General features: G+C 36.6%; 1 protein-coding gene across 1 annotated transcript in view; it reads left to right on the forward strand.

Moving 5' to 3' along the window:
* The first annotated feature begins 3,407 nt into the window (after window positions 1-3,407).
* The window catches only part of CCDC152 (coiled-coil domain containing 152), a 35,097-nt gene continuing 13,916 nt past the window's right edge, over window positions 3,408-24,588 (forward strand). The window contains exons 1-4 of the mRNA XM_068535294.1: window positions 3,408-3,426; window positions 6,991-7,084; window positions 8,815-8,920; window positions 15,909-15,977. Of these exons, the coding sequence (XP_068391395.1) occupies window positions 6,998-7,084; window positions 8,815-8,920; window positions 15,909-15,977 (262 nt within the window). The 5' untranslated portion in view covers window positions 3,408-3,426; window positions 6,991-6,997. The remainder of the gene's footprint in view (window positions 3,427-6,990; window positions 7,085-8,814; window positions 8,921-15,908; window positions 15,978-24,588) is intronic.

Raw genomic sequence — 24,588 nt, forward strand, 5'->3', positions numbered from 1 at the left:
CATGCTACATTATGACATCAAAGTAATCATGGATCATTTGTTTATGTACTTGTACAGACTTAAAACTGTATTTTGAGAAAAAATCTGACTTCTCCTGAGAGTACCCCATAGTCACCTCCAAGTAACTATGGAAGACCAAGCCACTAAGAGGTGGCTAGATTCCTTAATTTTCACAAAAATATGTCACCCTTACCATAAGCTCACTGTCTAAAGTATATTGATTTCTTCTTAATAAATTAAATAGAATACTTGTACTTTCTGTCCTCAACCAAAAATACAAATTCTGCCCAGTTAGCTATATGATTCTACTTTTAACAGAAACTTGTTTAGAGATGGAATATTTACATATATAAGGCTGATTGTTTCAAGAAAAGTAGTCCAAGTATTCCATGGTTTAGGATTTATCCTGGGATCGTGTCCAAATTCCTCTCTCTACATGAGGATGGATGGAGGTGAGTCCAGCCAACATAGTTTCATAGGGTCACAGACCTGGTGCCCAGGGTGTATTTTACCCAGTTACTGCAGGTAATGCTGAGAACCAGGGAGCCACAGAACTGGGACCTGAAGTTGCAGTTGAAGCCAGGACAATATGGCTCAATAGCAGATATTGAAATAAGGGAATCAGATAAACACAGAGATAAGAGCAGGGAGAAGTGTGCCAAGAGAGCAAGCAGGAGGTTTAAAAAATAAAGGAAAAAAAAAAAGCAACCCTAGTATTTATCTGTTGCCCACAGCTAACATTTTGATGTACCACTGAGGTCTCGCTTTCACCTTATCTGCTCTGAGACACTTCCTGACCACTATACCTAAAGCAACTCCTGTTCACTTTTTAAATCAACATCATGGATTTTTGTTTCTTTCCTTGCACTTATTATAATTTTTATTTATCCTTTATTTATTTGTTGATTATCTCCGTCTCTACACTGTAGGTCCTCTGGGGTCAGGGACCATGTCTGTTTTGTTCATTTCTAGTGTTCTCACAGATCCCCAAATATGGTTGGTGCTCAACATGTATTTTTTGAATAAATAGATTGGTAAGTGCTGATGGTCTTTAAAAAAGCAGTCCTGTGAGACTATAAGCTCCAAAGCAGAAGGAGAATGTCTTATTTGTCTTGCTCTCCTTAGCACCTAGACCCTCAGTAGCTGGTACCTTGCAAGTACTTAAATATTTAGGAATGAATTAATAAATGCTGTTGTTTGTAACCTGGAAAAACATCAATGTATCATTCATCTTAAGATACTTACATTCATAAATCGGTGGCTTCTAATTTTTTTCAATTGTGTGGGTGCATATGCATCTATTTTTCCAAATTAAGGTACTTTTTAATGGATTCTAACATTACTTTCTTTACACTCCCTTTGTTAGTACGGCATAGTAACATAAGTTATTTCTCTCTTACGGTTTTCCAGGCAGTTTCTGAGCAAATGTTCAGTGAGTCCATTCTGTTTCTCAATTAGATGGTATTTGATGAATAAAACTGTGAATACAACTGTGGGAAGCTCATATAGTTTCTCATTGACAGATATATCTCGAATTCACTAGGATTCTTTCCAAAAAATGCTAACACCTATAAATTGGAAGAGAAGCTTATGACTCATTTCAAACTAGAAAAATCAAGCTAAATTTTCATGATTTATTTCTGGTATGTTGATTCATTCATTTATTCTGACTATGTTGGCACTATGGAGAAATACACACACACACACACACACACACACACACATACACTAGATTTCTTTCTCCAAGGAGCAGATAATGCAACAGGAGAGAAGGAGAGATAAGATATAAATTCAAACAGCCCTAACAAATGCCAAAGAAGTCCAGCATGGTCCAAAGTGTAATGAAAGCATAGAGCAAGGAAAAGTAGGTCATGTTGATTGATATGATCAGTGAATGCATCATGGAGAAGGCAGCATTTTAGTTGGATCTTAAAATGGGCTTGTTTAAGTAACTTATTATGATACAAGTGACATACAACATGATATATATATATATGTATATATATGTATATGCATATATATATATATATATATATATATATATATATATATATACACTAATTGGATAAAACCAGCAATTCGAAAGGCCATTTTCAATATCCCTATGTGTTGTTACTAATGTCAAGGAAAGCCTCCTTGGGTAGCCAGAAGTTTCATCTCTTGAAAGATCTTTAAAAATTAAATTATGTGTGTGTGTACGTGTGAATTTTGTGAAATAAATGAGGTAATAAGCATGAGAAAATGACATTTTCAAAACGTTTTGATGAGCAATGTCTTATCATAAGACTAGTTTAAAAATCTTAAAATTTTATCTCTGTTATTTAGTCTACCTCTCTTATTTTTAAATGAAAGAAAAAAAAAAGACTTGGGAAGTCCAACCTTCCCAAATTACTAACAGGTTAGCAACATAAAAAGGATTTCCCCCACCCCCCCACCCCCGCCACATTTCCCACTTTCATCTAGTTCTCTTGCCACCATGCTATAATACCTTTCAAATAATAAAGTACGAATTATCCTATTACAGTTTACATTTTTCTGCATGCCAAATTTTGGGTTTCATAGAAAAATCAAATTAAGAAAAATAAATCTCCCATCTCCTACTCAAAAAAAAAAAAAACAGAAGTAGATAAGGCAAAGTTGGCAGTGGATATACTTCCAAACAGTCACTGAAAAAAATTTTTTAATTATAATAATTAATATTTTTAACACTTACCTTATGCCAGGAAGTGCATTATGCACTTTTAAAATGTATCATTTCATTTAAACATTGCAACAGCCCTATGAGGTAGATGTTAATAAATTAATGTCTATTTTACAGGCAAAGAAGCTGAAGCAGGTATAATTTAGAACTTGCCCATGATCGATCACCCAGCTGGTAAATAAAAGAGTTGCGGGTTGGATCCACGCAGACCGCATGTCCTTAACCACTAAGCTACCAAGACAAAACTCTGTAGAAGAGAGATCATATCCATTAACTGACTCTAGACTGCACAGAATGCACTGTATCCACGTTTTCATCTCCATCACCTAGCATAGTGTCTGGTACTTTATAAGCCTACTTTATGTTACTAGAATAAATATGGATTATTATTTATTCAATAGTGCTGACTCATTAATCAAAACTTAACCCAATGTGATTTATTCCTTGCTCAGGAGATAATTATTGATCTGACAGTCACTAAGTGTTGAATCATATTCTAGAAACTCCATGAAAATACCTAAGAAGCCCAAGGAGGTAAGGCTGAAGGAGGTAAGGCTGGAGGAGGGGCCCTAGGGCAGCGCACAGGTGGGACCGGGAGAAGGGCGGGCCCATTGTTGGGGGAACCCGCTTCCCGGGGAAGGGACAGCAGTCAGGGGCGGACCAGCACCGGGAGGAAGCTGCGGGGGGCGGGGCCGGGAGACCGAGAGAACTGTGGGAGACGGCAGGTACGCTCCAGACCCTTCGTGGGCGGGTTCGGAATTCCCTTTTCCGTGACTATTCTTTACTTAACATCTCCTCACAGTCTCCTGGTTCAGAACAGAGTTCTGACCCAGGCACTTCTCCCACGCCTGAGGATGCTGGTCCTGCTGTAGAGTTGGACTCCTAAGGACAGCAGGATGCGAGTGGAGGAAACTGGAATCCCCGGGCCTCAGGACTGAGGGTGAATTCATGCAGGGCGGCAAGGAGGGGGGGTGGGGAGATAACACAAGCCTGTCGTTGGGCTGCCGCGGGCCGGCCTGAGCAGGGTAGGGGCGAGGGCAAGGCGGCGACACAGGAGGAGGGCACGGAAGGAAATGGGGCTGCCGCCCACTGTGCGGATGGTTGAATTTGGGGCTGTGGAGGTCACAAGTCAGTCCCTGCTTCCCACCAAGAATCTGACGATCCCTGAATCACCAGCTTGTCACCTAGTTCACTGGGCAAGAAGACCATACAGACTGAAAAGATCTTGACCTTGTCCTTCGTACATCGGAGGAGGGGCAATGAAGACACTTAGAAACAATCAGATGGCTTGGCCAGTGTGACAAAAGGAACAGCATGTGATAACAGCCAGTGGAATGTTAATGATGATTTTATAAGGATGGTTTTATGATATTAGTGATGGTTTAAAAACACCTCAAGGGTCTCATTAGCGGGGAGGAGTTGGGAGAAAATCAAGCTCAAATTAAAATGAGTTTAGTTCAGGAGACACGTTCTGAGACAAAACCCTAGTAAAACCTTTTTCATTTAAAAGTTAGGAACTACAGGACTTCCCTGGAGGCGGAGTGGTTAAGAATCCACCTGCTAATGCAGGGGACACGGGTTCGAGCCCTGGTCCGGGAAGACCCCACATGCCACGGGGGCAGTTAAGCCTGTGTGTCACAACTACTGAAGCCTGTGCGCCCAGAGCCCCAGCTGCGCAAGGGAAGCCCCCACTTGCCGCAAGTGTGCAGCAACAAGGACCCAACAGCCAAAAATAAATAATTTTAAATAAATTAATTTAAAAAATAATAATAATAATATGTTAGGAACTGCAAAGAAGACATACAGATGGCCAGTAGGCACATGAAAAGATGCTCAACATCACTAATTATTAGAGAAATGCAAATCAAAACTTCAGTGAGGTATCACCTCACACCAGTCAGAATGGCCATCATTAAAAAGTCTACAAGTAACAAATGCTGAAGACGGTGTGGAGAAAAGGGACCCCTCCTGCACTGTTGGAGGGAATGTAAGTTGGTGCAGCCACTATGGAAAACAGTGTGGAGGTTCCTCAGAAAACTAAAAACAGAATTACCGTATGAGCCAGCAATCCCACTCCTGGGCATATACCCAGACAAAACTATAATTCGAAAAGTCACATGCACCCCTATGTTCATTGCAGTGCTATTTACAATAGCCAAAACATGGAAACAACCTAAATGTCTATCAACAGATGAATGGATAAAGAAGATGTGGAACATATATGCAATGGAATACTACTCAGCCATACAAAAGAACCAAATAATGCCATTTGCAGCAACATGGATGCAACTAGAGATTATCATACTAAGTGAAGGAAGTCAGAAAGAGAAAGATAAATACCATATGATATCACTTGTATGTGGAATCTAAAATATAGCATAAATGAACCTATCTAGAAAACAAAAACAGACTCACAGACATAGAGAACAGACTTGAGGTTGCCAAGGGTCGGGGGGGTGGGTAAAATAAAATATAATAAAATGTTAAGAACTAAAAAAAAAGTTGAGAGGGAGGATTTTGCATCATTAACTACTTCAGATTATCCTATAGATCAAAACAGTATACAGTTCAAAAACAGTATATCAAATCATAATGATTTCTAAATTTTACCCCAAAAGGAATTTTACTGCATTTATCATGGGTTGCTATTACAGTTAGTCTCCTGTCTTAAGGATCAAGTTTTAACTATTGAAGAGTTTTACTAGTATATGTGATACAGAGGATAATAATTCAATAAACTGAAAATACACAGCTAAAATTCAGATTGAAAACCACTAATAGTTGTTAATGCAATATAAAAAGAGGAAGGAAATGGGATTTCTTTATGAAGTAACAAATTGTCAAGCAATATCTATGTTTTGGTGTACCTCATTCTAAACAATATGTCCCCAAAATTACTTTGAGTAATTACTTTAGGAATTTTACTTACCTTTACTTTGGACTACTTGTCACTGCCACTTTCACACACCAGGCATTGGCACATGCCCTTTCCTCAGTCTAGATTACCTAAATTTCAAATTTGTATTTTCTCCTTCCTCTTTGCTAGAGAAAAGTCTAAAGACAAGTATTTCATACTTTTAGATTATATTAATCCTGATTCTTCTAGACACTCTCCCACCCTCAAATGTAAATGCTTACTGTTTTGCAAAAGTCAATTTCTCCATCCTAACTAAATGAGTTTACCTCTGGAATTCTGCAGAATTTCTTGTGATTGGTTCCATAGAACTAAAACTGAAACTCATTCTTCACTTCAACAGTTAGTTGGCTATATCCCAAAGTATTCTTATACAAAATAAGAGAATAGAAATACTTAGCGATTGCTTTGAGCATATTAATTTCCTTATGTCCTTTATTTACCAAACAGGTTACCATACAAAATATTAAAAATATTCAATAATTGTATTGTCTACTCAGGCTGCTATAACAAAATACTATAGGCTGAGTGGCTTAAACAAGAGAAGTTTATTTTCTCATAGTTCTGGAAACTGGGAAGTCCAAAATTAAGGTGCCAGCAGGCTTGATATCTCAAGGGGGCTCTCTCCTTGGGTTTCAGACAACCATCATCTCACTGTGTGCTCACAAGGCCTATCCTCAGTGTGAACATATGGAGAGAGAACAAGAGCACTCTCTCTCTTCCTCTTCTTATAAGGCCACAGTCCTATTAGATTAGGACCCCACCTTTATGACTTCATTCCTTAATTATCCATAATTAACCTTAATTATCTCCTAAAGATTCTATCTCCAAATACAGTCACACTGGAGTTTAGAGCTTCAACATAAGAATTTTGGAGGAGACACAGTTCAATTCCTAGCAACAGGCAGACTACCAAGAAATGCAGCAAAAAATATTTGTGGCATGATAATTAAATATTATAAACATTTAAAATTGAGAATACCTATATTTAAAAGTCATGCATCAGATTTAGTAATGCATCAGATTTTAAGTACAGCCATACTGATGGCAAAGAGATGAGTGTTGAACAGTGGCATAATTTGTTTTTTGTTTAATAGGGACAAATAATTTCTAAATATGCACATATCATTGCACTAATTTTAGATTGGTTTAGAGAAAACTTGGCTGGTGTGGGTGTGGAGAGGAGTGGAGAAGCCTTAATTCATTTGACCATGGTTAATATTGGGGGTATAATAAAAATTCTCTGAGTGCGATGGAGCTCAAGTAGGTACTCCATGAGTGAAGTACAGAAACTTTAGTATTTGAGCTATTACCACTATTATATGCTTTGTATTTTGTTTGTTTGTTTGTTTTAACACTATCTACTCTTCATTAGTTTAGATATGAATCCAAGCAGTGAAGGATGTATGAAAAAGATTAGCAATGTGAATATTGACAAACTTATAAATGACTTCTCACAGATAGAAAAGGTATGTAATGATATCAAACAATTGTAGAATATAAGGAAAAGTGGAACAGATTTTGCCAATGGAGGGAGTTGGGAAGAAAAAAAATGTACAAAAAAATAAGCAAGGAAAAAATAATGGAAATACATTTTGCTAAGCCCCTCTCTCTCATTTTTAAAATCTGTATTTAAAACATGTGGTTTTGGCTCGTTTATACTAATATATCAAAATGTTTTGGGGGCAAGGGAACGAATAATGATACACTTTTGCTAAACTTAAAGGGGAAATACATGTGTAAGTACCCAGGATGTCCATAAATTCAAGAATGGTTTAGTAAGAATTGAAGTAGACTCAATCCTCAGTCTCTTGCCATTATGACTAACTCTTAATTTTTTTAGTCTTTCCTATTTTATTTGTTCCCTTTTTCTTCTCTTTTGCCTAAAAGCAGACTTGTTTAAAGTCCCCCTCCCCAACTCTGAACAAAGTACATGGTAGACCATACCCACAAGTATATATTAGGCTTTTTCTCTCCTCCTCTGTCTGGGAGAGGAGTAGGAATAGCTGTTGAGAAATGTAGATGGATAAATTAAAGACTTGGGAGGTGGATTTGTGAAACAGGAATAGGAGGGGGAATAATACCTACTTCTATTTTCTCTCCTTTTCTTATCATCCTTCTCTATTCCTTCTTTTCCTCTGTACAACGTAGTATTGCCATAATGAAAGAATTTTCGTGACGATGGGTATTTTGAGATAACATGAGCTTTTTTTTCAACAATGATCTTGGGATTTCTTAACCAAGTGATTCTGACCAAAGTAAGAGAGAAAGAGAAGGAAATAAGCACTTTGGTGGGAGAGGAATTTGTACAAAGTATTTGAAGATTAATTTGGAATTAGCTCTTATATTCTTAGACATTTTAAATAAGAAATATTGTTCATTTTTTGATGTGATAATGGTATTGTGATTGTATTTTTGAGTCATCTCTTAGAGATGCATATAAATGATAATATTATGGATGGAATAATATAATGTCAAGGAGTTGCTTTGAGATAAATTCAAAAGTGGTGAGACTAGGGAATGGGTAGAGGTATAGATGATACAGGACAGGTCATGAATTGATGATTTTTGAAGGTGCTTGAAGGAGACATGGCAGCTATTACACTATTCACAAAGATATCAAAGAGATATGTTCAAGAATATTTATAAATCGTCTATAATAGCAAAAAAGTGGGAACAGCACAAATTTTCCTCAATAGGGAACTATTTAAATAAATTATATTCATGAATGAAACAATGCAGCTGTTAAAAAGAATGAGGTAGACCTTTATGTGCTTATGTGACATCATCTCCAAGAAAATAGTACTAAGTGGAACATCCAAGGTACAGAACAGAGTATAATATGACCCTTTCCTATAGTTGTATAGTCATAAAATATTTTGGAAATATTTATAAGGAATTGTTAATCGTAGGACTGGAGGTTGAATCGTTGGAAAGAAGGAGGTTCAAATTAGATCATATTTTTACTTTTTATAACTTTTCATAAGTGTTCATCTGTTTTAACTTTTTACCATGTTACTCTTTAAATTAAAGATAAATTAGAAAGCTGGCTTATTTAAAAATATATGCCAGGCTTAATTATTAGACTCTCAGGTATTAAGTGGTTTGTATTTTCATTAGTCTTCATATCCTTAGGTAAAAAAAAAATCAAAATAGCAGCATTGATTTAGTGATAATATGTATTCTGTTTCTTCTATAGAGAATGATAGAAACCAGTGGAAAGAACAATATACTGGATATGCAGTTGGAAAAAGCTAACTGTTTATTGAAAGTAATGCAAACAAAGGAGGTCGCAATTAAAGAAGGTTAGTTCTTTGCTGCCTACAGAAATAGTAATTCTAATGAGTGTGCTTTTTGCTGTAACAGTGATTTTACATTTGTAAAATATTTTAAATTCACATAGAACTTTCCAGACTATCGTTTCATTTTATCCTTAATATAAACCTGAAAGACAGATAGGACTGGTATTACTATTCCACCTCAGTAATGAAGAAACATGAACAAAAGAAGGTAATCTGTCTGAGTCCAGTCAGCTAAGAAATGGCGAATCCAGGGACTTCCCTGGATTTGGCGGTCCAGTGGTTAAGACTTCGCCTTCCAACGCAGGGGGTGCAGGTTCAATCCCTGGTCGGGGAGCTAAGATCCCACGTGCCTCACAGCCAAAAAACCAAAAACATTAAACAGAAGCAATATTGTAACAAATTCAATAAAGACTTTTAAAAAAATGGTCTACATCAAAAAACTCTTAAAAAAAAAAAAGAAATGGCAAATCCAAGGCTCAATCCAGGTCTTCAAACACATGGAAAAAGTACAGTTGAATTCCTGCCTCACAATTACAGCAGAAGAAATTTCAGATGGGTCAAAAATTTTAGTGTTAAAAATGGGCTGTTCTAGTCTGAAGCTCTCCCCTCGCTTCTTGGACGTCCACGCCATGCGCTCTGCTCAGCTCCCAGCAGCCTCCATCCCCACTGCCTCTCCTTGCTCTACACCTTCTCTGTGCACCCGTTAGCCCTCAGGGAGCCTGGGAGCCTGGGCACCCAGCCTGGCACGGTGCTACTCATTGAGAAAGCGGCATTGCTCTGCGGCACAAAGGTCTGAGACTGCACTCAGATGAACCAGCTGCAGCGGCAACTTTGCCCCAGGCCTGGTAGTGCTGGGCTTCCCACACAACCAGTTCCAGGCATCAGGAGAACACCAAGTACCAAGAGAGCCTGAATTCCCTCAAGCTCATTAAAGATGATCACGCTTTTCCAGAAGTGTGTGATGAATGGCACGCAGATGCACCTGCTTTGCGCCTTCCTGTGGAAGGCCTTGCCCTAGCCCGCCGACAACCGCTGCTTTCAACAGATTCCAAGCTCATCACCTGGGCTCTGTGTGCTGCAACGATGTTGCCTGGAAGTTAGAGAAGTTCCCCAAAGGTGCGTCTGTGCCCAGCATGGAAGCCCTGCTGTCCCAGGAGCCCAGCTGTGCCTAGGGCTCCCCTCCTACCTCTGCTGCTTGCCAGTCACAGTGCTGCCCTCTGTGGGGGTCTCATCCATAAGGTATTTCCTCTACACCTGCGTGCAGAAGCCACCTGATAACCAGGAAGATCCCCCTAGACAGATGCTAGTCCTGTCCATCCCAGCCTTCCCTTTGCCAGACCGAGGGTCCTTACTAATAAAGAGTTGGGCATCAGAAAAAGAAAAAAGAAGAAGAAGAAGCTGTATACATATAATTCCTCACTACGTCAACTGAGAGGGCATAAAATCAGTAGGAACAAACGAACCTAGCACCAAGATCTTGGTTTCTAATACCGTCTTATAATAAAAGGAACCAGGGCTTCTTGAAGAAATGGTTGATTCTAAGACTGGGGCAAGAAATATATAAGATGAGCCTAAAGCATCTTGTAGTACCAGAAAATAAGCAAGTGCTCAAAAAGAAAAAAAACTCCACAATGATAGGAGTATGTTAAAGGGATAAAGGACCCAAGTGAAAAAGTTCTCAATGACCAAAGCTGGAACAATTTGAGCAACAAAATAAATAAAGTAGTATTGGATTATAACTCAAAGTATATAATAAATATCCATGAGTACATACTGATAAAAATAAATGATTAGGGCTTCCCTGGTGGCGCAGTGGTTGAGAATCTGCCTGCCAATGCAGGGGACACGGGTTCGAGCCCTGGTCTGGGAAGATCCCACATGCCACGGAGCAACTAGACCCGTGAGCCACAATTGTTGAGCCTGCGCATCTGGAGCCTGTGCTCCGCAACAAGAGAGGCCGCGGTAGTGAGAGGCCCGCGCACCACGATGAAGAGTGGTCCCCGCTCGCCACAACTAGAGAAAGCCCTCGCACAGAAACGAAGACCCAACACAGCCAAATAAATAAATAAATAAATAAATAAATAAATAAATAAATATTTTAAAAAATAAATAAATGATTAAATAAATAAATAAATGGGGTGAAGAGATAAATCTCTGCAGAATTCCAAATAACTTATGTAAGTGACTTGGCCTCAAGGAAGTATATCATAACACCCCACTCATGAGGTGTGGGCTGTGTACAGTGACTTTCTTCACTGTAGGGAAACATACAGGATGGAAAGGGAGGTGGTGGAGAGTAACTATATAGTGGAGAAATCTGACATACACGACCTAAGGCAAGTAATCAAGGTCAACTGGGTGTAATGTTGATAGTATGTATCTTTGCTATGATGTGATGAAAATGGCACTTTACCTCTATGTTCTTCCCCCCCATAACCTCATCGAATCATGAGATAAGCATCAGACAGATTCACATAGAGGGACATGCTACAAAATACCTGGCCAGTAATCTGCAAAACTGTTAAGGTCATCAAAAACAAGAAAACTCTGAGAAACTATCACAGCAAAGAGGACCCAAGGAAGACATGACATCTAAATGTAATGTGGTATTGTGAATGGAATCGTAGAACAGAAAAAAGACATTAGGTAAAAATTAAGAAAATCAGGGCTTCCCTGGTGGCACAGTGGTTGAGAGTCTGCCTGGTAATGCAGGGGACACGGGTTCGAGCCCTGGTCTGGGAAGATCCCACATGCCACGGAGCAGCTGGGCCCGTGAGCCACAACTACTGAGCCTGCGCGTCTGGAGCCTGTGCCCCGCAACGGGAGGGGCCGCAATAGTGAAAGGCCCGCGCACCGCGATGAAGAGTGGCCCCCGCTTGCCGCAACTAGAGAAAGCCCTCGCACGAACCGAAGACCCAACACAGCCAAAAATAATAAATAAATAAATAAATAAATAAATAAATAAATAAATAAATAAATAAAGTAGCTATAAAAAAAAAATTAAGAAAATCAGAATAAAGCATAGATTTTAGTTAATAATAGTGTATCAACATTGGTTCATCAATTATAGCAAACATACTGTACTAAAGTAAGATGTTAATAATAGGGGAGACCAGGTATAGAATATTTGGCAACTCTCTGTAATATCTTCCCAATTTTTCTGTACATCTAAAACTGTTCTAAAAAATAAAGTTAATTAAAGGTCAAAAAAATGAAGCCACAATTTTAAAAAAACTGGAAGAGAATATAGGGGTTTTTGATTTTATGTTTTTAAGAACTGAGAAAGCCTTTCCAAGAGTGACATCTATCAGTGGATATCTGGTTAAATAAATTATGGTATATTTATTTAACGAAATACTATGTAACTGATTAAAAAAATGAAGTACCTTTATATAATATAACATAATCTCCCACATACAGTAAATGAAAACAACAGTGTACACAACAGTATATTATCATTTTTATAAAAATATATCTTAATGCACACACAAACACCCTCTCCCCTATATATTTGTATATCTCTGGAAAGATAAACAATGTCCGGGTAACAGTGGTTGCTTTGAGGGGAGGGAAACTGGTTAGTTTTGAGGCAGAGATTGGCGAGATAGTCACTTTTCACTAAACTTGTGTTTCATGTGTATGTATTACTTGAAAAACATCATCAAATACTTCTTTAAAATCCAGTTATACTTATTCTAAATCTAATGGCCTTTTTGCTGAATAATACGCAGTATAAGTGAAAGAACAAGTGAGAATATCTTAGAAAGCAAAATGTGCACTAATTCACTTAGAGAGGAAGAACAAACTACATATAATGATTGGACTTGTTCAGCAATAAAGAATGATATCTTGATATTTTACTTTCTTCACCTGATACCAGATAAACAATGTCTTTGCCAGCTCAAGATGGTATAATATTGATATTGAGGATCATATACTATTAAAAAAAAAAACCTTGTCATACATAATTATTTAATATTTCCAACTGCTTTATGAAATAGATATTAATGCCCAAATTGCTTGTTAATGATAGAGCCTAAATGTGACCTCAAAATAATCACTGATTTACTAAATTATACAGTATAAGCAGTAGCTTAATATTCTGAGCTCTAGTTTTTAAGAATTGGATAAGATAGTATACTTCAAATTACACTGTAAAGTCCAACAGAAATGATAATGCAGGTAAAGATTTGCAAAGAGAATTAAAAGCTATTATTCTAAAATAATGAATGGTATTCTATTGATACCTTTTGAAGAATTCCTTATGGAGCCAGTTTCCTTTGTTTTAAAAAAAAAAAAAGTGTGTTGAGAGAGCCACCTTGTGTTCTAAATTTGAAAATACACATTTTGGGAACATTCAGTATACTTTCAGTTTCAGGGCTCTGTTTTCAATTTGCTGATTACTGAGGTACCATATTTCATAAATGCTGGATTCATGCTTTTAAAGGCACAAAGACAAGTGATGGCAGGATCTATCCCTCCATTTTGAATTGTAGCAGCTAATACAGTACCATACATGAAGTAGGTAATGTCAGTTGTCATTTAACCATCATTCTATTACTGGGAAACAGCAAGAGAAAAAAAATGGAGGACGGTGGGAACTTTGTCTGAGTTGGTGGTGGGGAAGGTAGAGGGGGAATGCGGAGGAGTAGAACCTTATACTTGCATAAAGATTTTAACTTCTACAAAATACTTTCATTTCTATTAGTGTAGTTGAAAAAAGTACATGGAGACTGAGTGTAGGACCTCTAACTGAAAGGTGAAGTTTTGAATTCTCCCCTCACAGTACTGGTTCTTTCACTTAGTTAATAAATATAAAAACTATTGAACACCTATGAAATAGTTACCACTTTAGAAGCAAGGAATATCAAAATAAATATCTTTACCTGAAAGAGTTCACTATCTAGAGGGAGAAACCACAAATAACTAAAATCTAATGTGAACAATGGAGAAAAGCAATATATACAAATTTTTATGGGACAGAGAGGAGAGAAATAGTAACAACAACAATAACAATGTTGCATATTTGTAAGTGATTTTAGAAAGTATATTTTTTCGTTTGTTTGTCAGAACAGTCTAATATATGAGAATAGTAGCTTACCCAGAGTGTCATAGCTACAAAGTAAAGAAAACTCTAATCTGGTTCCTCTGATTCCAAATTTCATGGTTTCATCAGCATATCCTACAATTCCTGAGGAAGTACTGAATTAAGAGCACAGGATTTGAAATGCGAAAAACCTATGTTCAAAACTAGACCTTCCATATACTGTGGAATCTTTGTTAAATAACCAGACCTCTATGGGTGACTTCCTCCCTTTGCAAAATCACAATAATTATACCAACTTCTCAGTATCAGTTTGAATACTGATTATGATGTTTATAAGGTACTTAGTGTAATGCCTGGCAGGGTAAACATTCAATAATAGTACTTTATTATACCTAGACAATTTTTATTGTTAGACACAAATGTGGTATTTAATATTTAACCATCAAAACAGATACCCAAGTAAAATGGAAACTAGTCAGTGTGTCACACTAATGCATAGTGCCTGAATATCAGCCGTGGGCCTCTAAAACAGAAAGAAAGAGCATAAGGTTCAATATTTATTAGCTGTTAAGCCAAGCACATAAGAATGAAATTGCCCTAATCTTTCTTTTTAAAAATATTGTTATTCTTTATGAAGTTTTCATCATTATATATTTAGCTAGTATAATTATAAACTTAAACTAGTACAACCTGGGTTTCTCAAATTTATAGTAAAAATGTGATAGCAATAACTATCACAGAGTCTGTCTCTGGCTCTGTTCTTGCCCTCTTTCCAGGGCCTCCCACCTACTCAAATTACTCTGAAGAAGTGGTCTTGCGCTGGTCTTCTTGGTGGTAGTAAAGTAGTTAGAATCATTGACTTTGGTGCTGGACTGCTGGAGTTCATGTTGTAGCTCTACCATCTACTATTTATAACTTTGGATAATTTGCTAAACTTCTCCATATCGATTTCCTCATATGTAAAATGAGGCAAATACTAGGACCAATGTCAAAGAGTTAAGAGGATTAAATGATTTAATATTTGCAAAGCACTTTGAATATCAATACAATATTATTTTCACACCACAGTTTCTCCACTTATTCCTTTCTTACTATGATATTGCCTGTCAATCAATCAGTCACTTAACAAATATTTATGGAAAGACTATTATGGACCACAACTGTTCTAAGTACTAGGGAGAAATAGTAAACAAAAAAGAAAATAGTCCCTGCTATCCTGGAGCTTACAGCCAAGTGGACTGATTAAAGTTACAGAAGTTTCCACCACTGTTGCTACCATCAGCTGTTGCTGGTGATAACCAAGGGTATACTGAAAGCTTATATGCACATGTCAGGGCACTAATGCTTGCAAAGGAGATTCCATCTCCCATTATGCAAGAAGACATTGGCACCAAAGTTGCTGATGCCTTGTAACTCAGCACATTGAGTTTTTACTCCTTTTATTACTACTCCCTTGCCCTAGGACTCAGGCAAAGAGGACAGGTTAGGGGACAGTGAGGAAGAAAAGCATTGTCTTCTCCCAAATGACACCATCTCATCAGCTCTATTTTTGAACAGAACTTAACGTTCCTTGACTCTCTTTCCTTAGAATGTTCTTTTATGGAAAATTCACTTGGATACAAACCTCATAGTTCTCCAGACATGTCCAAATGTGCCTTACTTCTAGGGCAGATGTTACTAAGTCACATGGTGGGGAATCCCTACTATACTGGGTTTATCGTGCCTTAGAAAACTCATTACTAAATCCTGGAGTGCATTTGACCTAAAGAGTGCTTAAAGAGTGATTAAAAAGTATTTATTATATAATTTATTTTGAGATATCTGGTTGATTTATTAAGTCTCATAATTGTCAATTAAATATTATTTTAAGTATCTCAACTTTGAGATAATAATTCCAAAATGAAAGCAAATAATATTCAAATAAATTTATCTTTTATGTTTTAGAATGTGCTACTCTTCATAATATGATAAATGGGCTACAACAGACCATTGAATATCAACATAATTTGAAAGGTAAGTTAGAAAAAAAAGTAAAATCTAAAAAAATATGATATATTTAAGCACCTTTAAGAATAGAGAGTTTTCATAAACAAAACGAAAAGACAGCCCTCAGAGTGGGAGGAAATATTTGCAAATGAAGTAACTGACAAAGGATTAATCTCCAAAATATACAAGCAACTCATGCAGCTCAATATCAAAAAAACAAACAATCCAATCCAAAAATGGGCAGAAGACCTAAATAGACATTTCTCCAAAGAAGATGTACAGATTGCCAACAAACACATGAAAGAATGCTCAACATCACTAATCATTAGAGAAATGCAAATCAAAACTACAATGAGGTATCACCTCAAACCAGTCAGAATGACCATCATCAAAAAATCTACAAACAATAAATGCTGGAGAGGGTGTGGAGAGAAGGGAACCCTCTTGCACTGTTGGTGGGAATGTAAATTGATACAGCCACTATGGAGAACAGTATGGAGGTTCCTTAAAAAACTAAAAACAGAACTACCATACGACCCAGCAATCCCACTACTGGGCATATACCCTGAGAAAACCATAATTCAAAAAGAGTCATGTACCACAGTGTTCACTGCAGCACTATTTACAATTGCCAGGACATGGAAGCAACCTAAATGTCCATCGACAGATGAATGGCTAAACAAGATGTGGCACATATATACAATGGAATATTACTCAGCCATAAAAAGAAACAAAATTGAGTTATTTGCAGTGAGGTGGATGGACCTAGAGTCTGTCATACAGAGTGAAGTAAGTCAGAAAGAGAAAAACAAATACCATATGCTAACACATATATAGGGAATCTAAAAAAAAAAAATGATTCTGAAGAACCTAGGGGCAGGACAGGAATAAAGACGGAGACGTAGAGAATGGACTTGAGGATGTGGGGAGGGGGAAGGGTAAGCTGGGACGAAGTGAGAGAGTGTCATGGACTTATATATACTACCAAATGTAAAATAGATAGCTAGTGGGAAGCAGCCGCATAGCACAGGGAGATCAGCTCAGTGCTTTGTGACCACCTAGAGGGGTGAGATAGGGAGGGTGGGAGGGAGACGCAAGAGGGAGGAGATATGGGGATATATGTATATGTATAGCTGATTCACTTTGTTATGAAGCAGAAACTAACACACGATTGTGAAGCAATTATACTCCAATAAAGATGTTAAAAAAAAAAAAAAGAATAGAGAGTTTTTACATCTCTGACAGTAAATTTCTCTTAATCTGGTCTTGTTAAGTTCATCAGCTAAGGACAGGACTCCTTACTACTTAATAATACTTCCTAAATTATTGTGAAATAAGAAATGTCATGCTGAACAGAACAATTCAGTCATATCCTGACAAGGACATCAGGGTTTTATAATTGATTATAATAATTCTATTACTTTTGAAAGGTTAGAAGTATATTTATTCTCAGTAGTATTCTTGGTCTAATAACCCTGTGTTCAGTTTTGAAGGATGGTTATTACTAGTAATCACATGATGAGTATTCTATTCAAACTTCAGTGATAGTTTAGTTTACATTTTAATTTTTGTCATAAGCTAAGGCTATGTTTGTGTAAATGAAGCCAACACATTCAGCTTATCTTATTTTTGTTAGTCATGCTAACCCAATCAATAGGCCTACCATTTGCAAAATGAAGCAACCTAGTGTTTTGTCCTGTTCTGATTTAGCTACAGTGCAGTGTTAGTGGGATTTTCCTCTGCTATATTGGAGTTTAGACTAAATTGCCTCCAAGGTCTCTTCCAACATAAAACTCACATCAAACAGGAATTTTTCATCTTAGTCCTCTGCTTTTATCACAAAGAAACAACTTTACATATGTAGGTGAGATACAGTGGTGATCTTATATGCTATTTATTTGATTTGACGTGTTATTCCTTATAGTTGTTATAATATTCTAATTGAGATGTATCTATTTTTAAGAATTATTATTAGTTCTTACTTTTTCCCCATTGCTTTCCCTTAAAATATTTCCTCAAGTGTTGATGAAACAAATATAGAAATTGTATAAGAATACTTCACACTTACATTGTCAAACAGCATCTGCATAAAGGACTCATTTCCATATTAATACATCGCTAAAGCTGTTCTGGAGATCAAGAAGGGTGATAGATAGGGAACCATACCATCTCCAATATCTTTCCTTTTGGTTAATTCCTGCAGACGTCTGATCGCCATTTGTCCATTAGATTTTCACTTTACTTGGTTCTAGTGTTCTGCTCATTTTTTCCCAGCATTTGATCCCCATCCCACACCTGGTTTGGGCTTTCATTTGTCCATCTCAATGCTGATGGCTCAAAACAACTTTTCCCTTCTCTGACTAAATACAACGCCTACCTGCACTTTTTAAAAACTGTGTATGTTCAAAATCCTTTACAGGATTCAAATGGTATTTAACGCTTTCCAGTATTTTGTTCAAATAAAACATCTATCAGAAATTAATGTTAAATACTTTGAAGTCCCAGAAAGTCAATTATAATTCAATAATGAATATGTTAAATGTTATTTCTTTGTAAGAGGAAATCAAATATCAACCAATGGTCAAGAGTACCATCTTTTCACAGATATGGTAGTACAAATTTTTTAATAACCCATTTCTGAAAATAGATATTCTATGGTGTCTCTCAAGAAGAAATAGCGATTCATTGATTTCATTTTTCCAGTGTTTCTACAGGCCTTGGTTTGGGCAAAGTGATAGATGTGAACTACCTGTCTTTCTTCTCTTTCATCCATTTGATTGTCAAGATTGTATGGTTAATTTGCTTATCTAGGCTACAGTGGTTACAAATGTCTGCCTCCCCAGAAAGTATTTCCTCTTCTTAATAAAAACCGGATTTTTTTTTTCTGACATCCATTCTTCATCCACACAATCATATGCCTCAGTGGAAGCTAATTACACCCCAACTCCAACAGAGGGCTTCTGGAATAATTTTCCTCTCTTCCAAAAAAATGTTTTCTTCTAGTTGTTGATAAGTCTGCATATAATGCCTGAAATTGTTGCAGACTCTTTGCTTTCAGCTTGAAAATTATGACAGCTTGAGGATAGCAGGCAGAAAAGACTAAAAAGACATGGTTTCTTGACAGCATTATTGAACTGGTGAATCAATCACCCTCTAGGCTTAAGAGTTTCTTCTACCACTGTAAGAGAAACGATACCTCCCTTTACTCTCATCCATCAATCTTTTCAGTAGGGGCTTATGGGCTGTGTAAAAGATGATCTATTGAGATGCAGAAAGAAAACAATGAAATTCCTATTTACATTTATTTTTATCTAAAAATCAAGGCAAATAATTTGATGAAAACTTAATAGTGGAATGTTATTCCTTACTCTTTCTGTATGTCAGTTATGCATCATTTATAATGCACAAGATTCCTCTTCTCCCAAGGAGAGTGGGAGTTCTAAAACTAAACAGTTGCATCTTTATTTTTTCTCCAGTCTCAGTGTATTGACATGTAGTACGGTTTACATGTACCTGGTTAAGAGGGTTTATATATTATATTAGCTACTTACAATCAAACTAATCCTTTCAAAATAGACAGTAGCTTTAAGAAATAAAACACATTTGACAATAATACTAATAACACAAACGTAAGTCAAGAATAAGAAAGTAGCAGAGGGCTTCCCTGGAGGCGCAGTGGTTGAGAATCTGCCTGCCAGTGCAGGGGACACAGGTTCGAGCCCTGGTCTGGGAGGATCCCACATGCCGTGGAGCACCTAAGCCCGTGCGCCACAACTACTGAGCCTGCGCGTCTGGAGCCTGTGCTCCGCAACAAGAGAGGCCACGATAGTGAGAGGCCCGCGCACCGCGATGAAGAGTGGCCCCCACTTGCCGCAACTAGAGAAAGCCCTCGCACAGAAACGAAGACCCAACACAGCCAAAAATAAAAATAAATAAACTAATTAATTAAAAAAAAAAAAAAGAAAGTAGCAGAGCTGTTACTTGCTACCGTTGTACAAGTTCATCAGACATATTAAAATGTTAAAAATTATGAAAATCTATCATACCTGATGAAATGTCAGCCAATGGTGGCCAAGTAACTGCCTTTGGGAGAAAATTAATCTATAGCAAGACTGTTTTCAAATGACTATTTGGAAATGGTTCTATCATTAAGTGATTTGGGAGCCGAAAGTGTGTCAACTTTAAGTATTCTCACCTGCATATTAAATTTGGCATAGAAATGCTAAATTCAATAAAAATTTTTCAGTGATTTTGAACCCTTTCGTTAAATGTTTGTTTGGTTTTTTGTTTTTAAAAATCTTTAGAGAGGCTTATAAAAACAATTAACACCAAAGAAGATGGATTTTGACAAAATTTCAAAAACAATCACTTTTGCATAATTGGTGTTTGGGATTGAAAAACGAATACAGTAGTTCCTCCATCTCTGCAGGCCCTGCATCCATGGGTTCAACCAACCTAGATAGAAAATACTTGAAAAAAAAATTCAGAAAGTTCCAGAAAGCAAAACTTGAATTTGCCAAGGGCTAGTAGCTATTTACATAGCATTTACATTGTATTTATAATTATTTACATAGCATTTACATTGTATTAGGCATTATAAGTAATCTAGAGATAAAAAATATACAGAAGGATATGCATAGGTTTATGCAAATATTATGCCATTTTATATAAGAGATTTGAGTATCCATGAATTTTGGTACCCACAGGGAGTCCTGGAACCAATCCCCCAAGGATACTCAGGGATGACTGTATTGTGATTTAGTAAGTGCAGCCAGTGATGAGTTTGTTCTATTAAAACCAAGTATCAAAACAATCTGGATATTAAAACCAGACTTTGAAGAGTTAAATCAACATTGTAAAAACTGTTGATGCATTTTCAGTTCCATTGTTTCACTAAAATGTAAACAATAATAATGATTCAATAATTTTAAAGTTTTATAACAGTACTTTAAATAATATTAGAATAAATTAACATTTTTCCTCTTTAGTTCACATTTTTTACTTCTATTTTATCTGTTTTAAGAATTATATACAATTAGAAAATAGTATATATATAATTTATAAATAACTAAACATGAATTGGGATGTACACACTTTTTTTTCATAAATTTTATTTATTATTATTATTTTGTTTTTTGGCTGCATTGGGTCTTCGTTGCTGCACACGGGCTTTCTCTAGTTGTGGCGAGCAGGGATACTCTTTGTTGCAGTGCACAAGCTTCTCATTGCAGTGGCTTCTCTTGCTGCAGAGCACAGGCTCTAGGCGAGCAGGCTTCAGTAGTTGTGGCACACAGGCTCAGTAGTTGTGGCTCGTGGGCTCTAGAGCGTAGGCTCAGTAGTTGTGGCACATGGGCTTAGTTGCTCCTTGGTATGTGGGATCTTCCTGGACCAGGGCTCGAACCCGTGTGCCCTGCATTGGCAGGCAGATTCTTAACCACTGCGCCACCAGGGAAGCCCATGCTCGTTATTTTTATCAAGAGGGCATACAATTCTAAGAGTTTGGAGACTATTAGTTTAGAACGCTTCATCTGTTTGTCACTACTTTTTAGATTGTGTTATTTATATTGGCCAATCTATTCCCTCCTAACATCCTACCAGTTATACATGACATAGTGGTTGGTCCCTCTTACCAAGGTATTAAACCTTTTATGGCAATACCATTGGAATTTCATAGCTTAAGGGAAAACATGAGCCTCTCATTCTCATGAGTGATTGGATGATCAAGTTAAATATATTTTCTGAGATGTTCTCATTGTCAAGGACCAAAGAAGCTCTTCCTTTTATTACTGCTAACCTGACACCAAGAAGGAAAGTCATGAAACAATATTTAGTGAATTGCATCTGATATGCTGTCTATCAGGGTGGAGAGAGGCAAGGGCCCATCATGCAGGTTATGCAAGAGTGTTGGCAGCCCTTTATACTATGGACTTTTTTTTCTTGTTGCTTGATTACCCTATCCTCTACTCCTCAACTTTAGTCTTTATACCTCAAAGAATGAATTCATCCTATCTTTGAAGTAAGACGTGTTTGGAGTTCAGGATATGAACATAGAAAGAGAGTATGATTCATCACAATATATCAAATGATAGGAATATTTCTTATATTATTGTATATTATTCTATATACTGGTCTAGGAAAGAAACGTCAGTAGCTCATTATATGAAAGATGGTGACATTATGCCTTTTGATTTATGACCAGTGACTACTAATACCAGGGCAAAAAGAAAAAAAAGACTTGGAGATTTTTCTCCATTAGAGGAGAATTATCACCATATAACCAGTCCCAGATCAATTGAATTTCAGGAATTTAAACACATGGGCGGTAAAAAAAGAGAAAAGAGAGAGACACATGAAATCAGCTGCAAATATGGAGCACCTCCAAATTCAGTAGAATTTAAACTTATTTTTGCCAGTTTTCTCTAGATAATTTCTTACAACTTAATATTGCTTTTTTCCTATCTAAACTGAGTCTGAATAACTTGAATTTATTTAGGACCTTATACTCTAACAGGGTAAGTTTTAAGGAAGACATTGTTATGTACAGTGCAACTTTACTATACAAAATTGTACTAAACAAAATGATTTAGTCAAAACTGATCATTGATCAGAATGTTTAAAAAGGGGCAATAGCACATATTTAGTGCTATTCTATAAGAGAATTATCTGAGAAAGTAGGCTAATCCATGATCAGCTACTTCTTAAGAAAAAAGTATTGCTTAAATTAAAAGTAGTTTGAAAAGTGTAGAAATATTTCTTTCAACATAATTGTGAAAAATACATCCGTGGAAAGAATGAAATAGATTCTACAAATAGACCCCAATATTTGCTAGTGTAATGTATGACACAAGGAGTATTTCAGTTTATTGGAAAAAGAACGGCATTTTAAAGTATGGTACTGGCCTAACTAGCTTACCATCTGGAAAGCTTTCGCACCACATCAAAAATAAATTCCAGATGGATTAAAAAAAAACTTTAGTGTAAAAACAACAATAAAAACTTAAAAGAAAATCCAGGAAAAATGTACAACCTGGAGCTGAGGGATATCATCTTAACCAATCTGGGAACCTCAGATACTATATAAAGAAAAAAAAGACCAGCAGACTTTCTTAACATCAATGCAACAAAAGCACAGACAACAATGTAAAAAGAACTTTGCATGTTATTTGTCACACAAAAGTCAAAAAGCCAATAATTTATTTGAAAAAGTGTTTTCAAATACCAATGTAGTTTATATCTGCAATACAAAGAGCTCTACAAATTGATCAGCAGAGATAAAGAGAATTTTTAAATGGGCAAAAGATATGAATAAAAATATGGAAATGTGTATGTGTGTGCATATGTATGATCCAGAGGTTAAGAACATGGAGAAAAACACAGAAGGATACACAATTACACCAGGGGTGTGGAGGCAATGGGAAAAAAAGAGGGAGAAGAAGAAGGCAGAAAGAAAGAGAATGGAAGAGTTCCCTAAAAGTATCTCAGCATGTATGATACGACCCTATTTATGTAAAATTATTAAAATGTATGTACAAAAATGCAAAGAAAAATTATAGACTTGAAGGAATGTCCATTTTTAAGAAATAAGTTTTTTTGCAAAGTAATATATATGGTACAATTTTATACTGTTAAAAACAAATAAAACCAGTACAAATGTGTGGTATGTTTATATATAATTGTATAAACTGGGAGAAAAATAGAGAAGGGATACAGACCAGGCTGTTAACATTGATAGCTTCAGCGAGGTGAGTGGATAGGATAGGTGTATAGAGATGATTAGCTTCCCTTTACAGTTGCTTCACTTACTAAAAGAAGCAAGCATGCTTTTATAAATAGGAAAACATCGAATACCTTTTCTTTTATTTTTCAGTGATGGATACTTCAGCAATTCCAATAGATACAAGAGATATTTTTTGCCTAGTTAGTACAATCTCTTTATACTGAATGGTGAGACACTAGAGGCTTTCCCACTAAGATTAGGAACAAGGCAAGGAAACCCTTTCTTACCACTCCTTTTCACCATTGTGTTGGAAGTTCTAGCTAATACACTAAGACAAGAAAAGGAAATAAAAGGCATACAGATTGGGAAGGAAGAAATAAAACATTTTTCAAAAATGACATCATTATCTACATGGAAAATCTAAAATATTCAACAAAAAAAACTTCTAGAACTAAGTGATTATAGCAAGGTTGTGCTATACAAGATTAATATACAAAAGTCAATTGTTTTCCTATATACTAGCAATGAACAAGTGGAATTTGAAATTTAAAACACAATACTTGGGGCTTCCCTGGTGGTGCAGTGGTTAAGAATCCACCTGCCAGTGCAGGGGACATGGGTTCGAGCCCTGGTCTGGAAAGATCCCACATACCGCGGAGCAACTAAGCCCGTGCACCGCAACTACTGAGCCTGCGCTCTAGAGGCTCTGAGCCACAACTACTGAAGCCTGCATGCCTAGAGCCCATGCTCTGCAATAAGAGAAGCCACCTCAATGAGAAGCCCACGCACCACAACGAAGAGCAACCCCCACTTGCCGCAACTAGAGAAAGCCCGCACACAGCAACGAAGACCCAACACAGCCAAAAATAAATAAATAAAATAAATAATTTTTTTAAATTAAAAAATAAAAATAAAAAAATA

This window comes from Eschrichtius robustus, chromosome 2 (genome assembly GCF_028021215.1).
Source record: "Eschrichtius robustus isolate mEscRob2 chromosome 2, mEscRob2.pri, whole genome shotgun sequence".
Lineage (NCBI taxonomy): Eukaryota > Metazoa > Chordata > Mammalia > Artiodactyla > Eschrichtiidae > Eschrichtius > Eschrichtius robustus.